General features: G+C 37.5%; 1 protein-coding gene across 1 annotated transcript in view; it reads left to right on the top strand.

Moving 5' to 3' along the window:
* LOC102016218 (serum albumin-like) overlaps positions 1-1,267 on the top strand; it is a gene marked incomplete at its 3' end in the record, with an annotated part of 5,414 nt that extends 4,147 nt beyond the window's left edge. Inside the window, 2 exon segments of the mRNA XM_013512233.1 lie at positions 257-468; positions 1,135-1,267. Coding sequence (XP_013367687.1) covers positions 257-468; positions 1,135-1,267 — 345 coding nt within the window.
* Positions 1,268-1,562: the final 295 nt, after the last annotated feature.

Below are 1,562 nucleotides of genomic sequence, written 5' to 3' on the forward strand. Positions count from 1 at the left end.
GGGGGGGTGATTTTTTAATGATTTCCTTTTTCTGTAGTTTAAACATTTTTTATTTCATTATTTTTTGTATTAACATTTTTTAACTGATGGAGACAAACGAATTGTAAATATTGAGTGCTATGTGATGTTTCCACACGTGTACATCATATGCATCAATGTGTATGATGTCCTAAAATGCTGAATATTAAATATGCTGCTCCTTGACTATAAAGAAAGTACCATCCAATAATTTGCAGGCTTTTCTCTTCCCCTCCAGCACACTCTATTTGGAGATAAATTATGTGCTACCCCAACTCTGCGTGAGACCTATGGAGAGCTGGTGGACTGCTGTACCAAACAGGAACCTGAGAGGACCGAGTGCCTCCTGAAGCACAAAGATGACAACCCCAACCTGCCTCCTTTTGTGCGGAAAGAGCCTGAGGCTATGTGTGCCTCCTTCAAGGAAAACATTGAACGTTTTATTGGACAGTAAGTAATTAAATTTTTATATCTCAAAATTTCAAATAAAGAGTAATAGGTTAATACTCATTACAACAATTACACATTCAAAGAGATATTCAACATTGTGAGTCAGAAGTTTTGTTTTTCTAATACTTTTTGTTTTGTTTTGTTTTGTTTTTCTTTTGGTACCAGGAATTGAACTCATGACATTGCCCTTGCCAGGCAGGCGCTGTGCCCCTGAACTAAATCCCCAGCCCCTTTAATACTTTTTAAAGAGATAATATCGCATATCACAAAATTATATTCCACCAAAATATGACCAAGAATATTTTAACAGAATATGATCTATATGAAAAGTTTGAGATTAACATGTTTTAAAATGTTCTGAAAAAATATGTTCTCAGGATTGATTTCATTTTTGTCAGCAATATTAGATCACCAACATTAATCAATTACTATATGATGTGAGCTCATGTACACACACACACACACACACCATCACCACCACCAGCAGCAGCAGCACCACCACTTTCTTCACTGTCTTGAGGAATGACAAAGACAAGGCCATCAGTGCTAACAGAGCTTAACTGGTAAATTACAGGTTTGGGTTTCTGAGGTTCTGGTGGAAATGGTGATTATAATCATTCCTCTAATATGTACTATAGGAAAATGACTGGTTTTTTTTTCATTTAGTTATTTATATGAAGTTGCCAGAAGACATCCTTACTTTTATGCCCCAGAACTCCTTTACTATGCTGAAAAGTATAAGGCCGTTTTGACAGAGTGCTGTGAAGCTGCTGACCAAGCTACCTGCCTGACACCAAAGGTATCTTCCAAAAGAAGAATGAAAGAACCATTCATTAAACAACTTTAGACTTTAGCCACCGTAGGATTACATTTAAGAAACCTTAAATTTTGATAGAACTTCCTTAGGTGGTCAAGAACACCATCCGCACACACGTCCTCTAAGGACCTTTCATTCTTTCTGAAAGCCTCTCATCTCTTCCTTCCTCCTTACCAGATCTGCCTGTGTTGGCCTGACAAGAATCACTGTGCCTAAATGCCCACCTGTCTCTTTCTGGTCATTGCTGTAGTGACATACGTTTGTCTAATTAGACAAC

Source organism: Chinchilla lanigera, unplaced genomic scaffold (genome assembly GCF_000276665.1).
Source record: "Chinchilla lanigera isolate Chin_1 unplaced genomic scaffold, ChiLan1.0 scaffold00001, whole genome shotgun sequence".
NCBI lineage: Eukaryota > Metazoa > Chordata > Mammalia > Rodentia > Chinchillidae > Chinchilla > Chinchilla lanigera.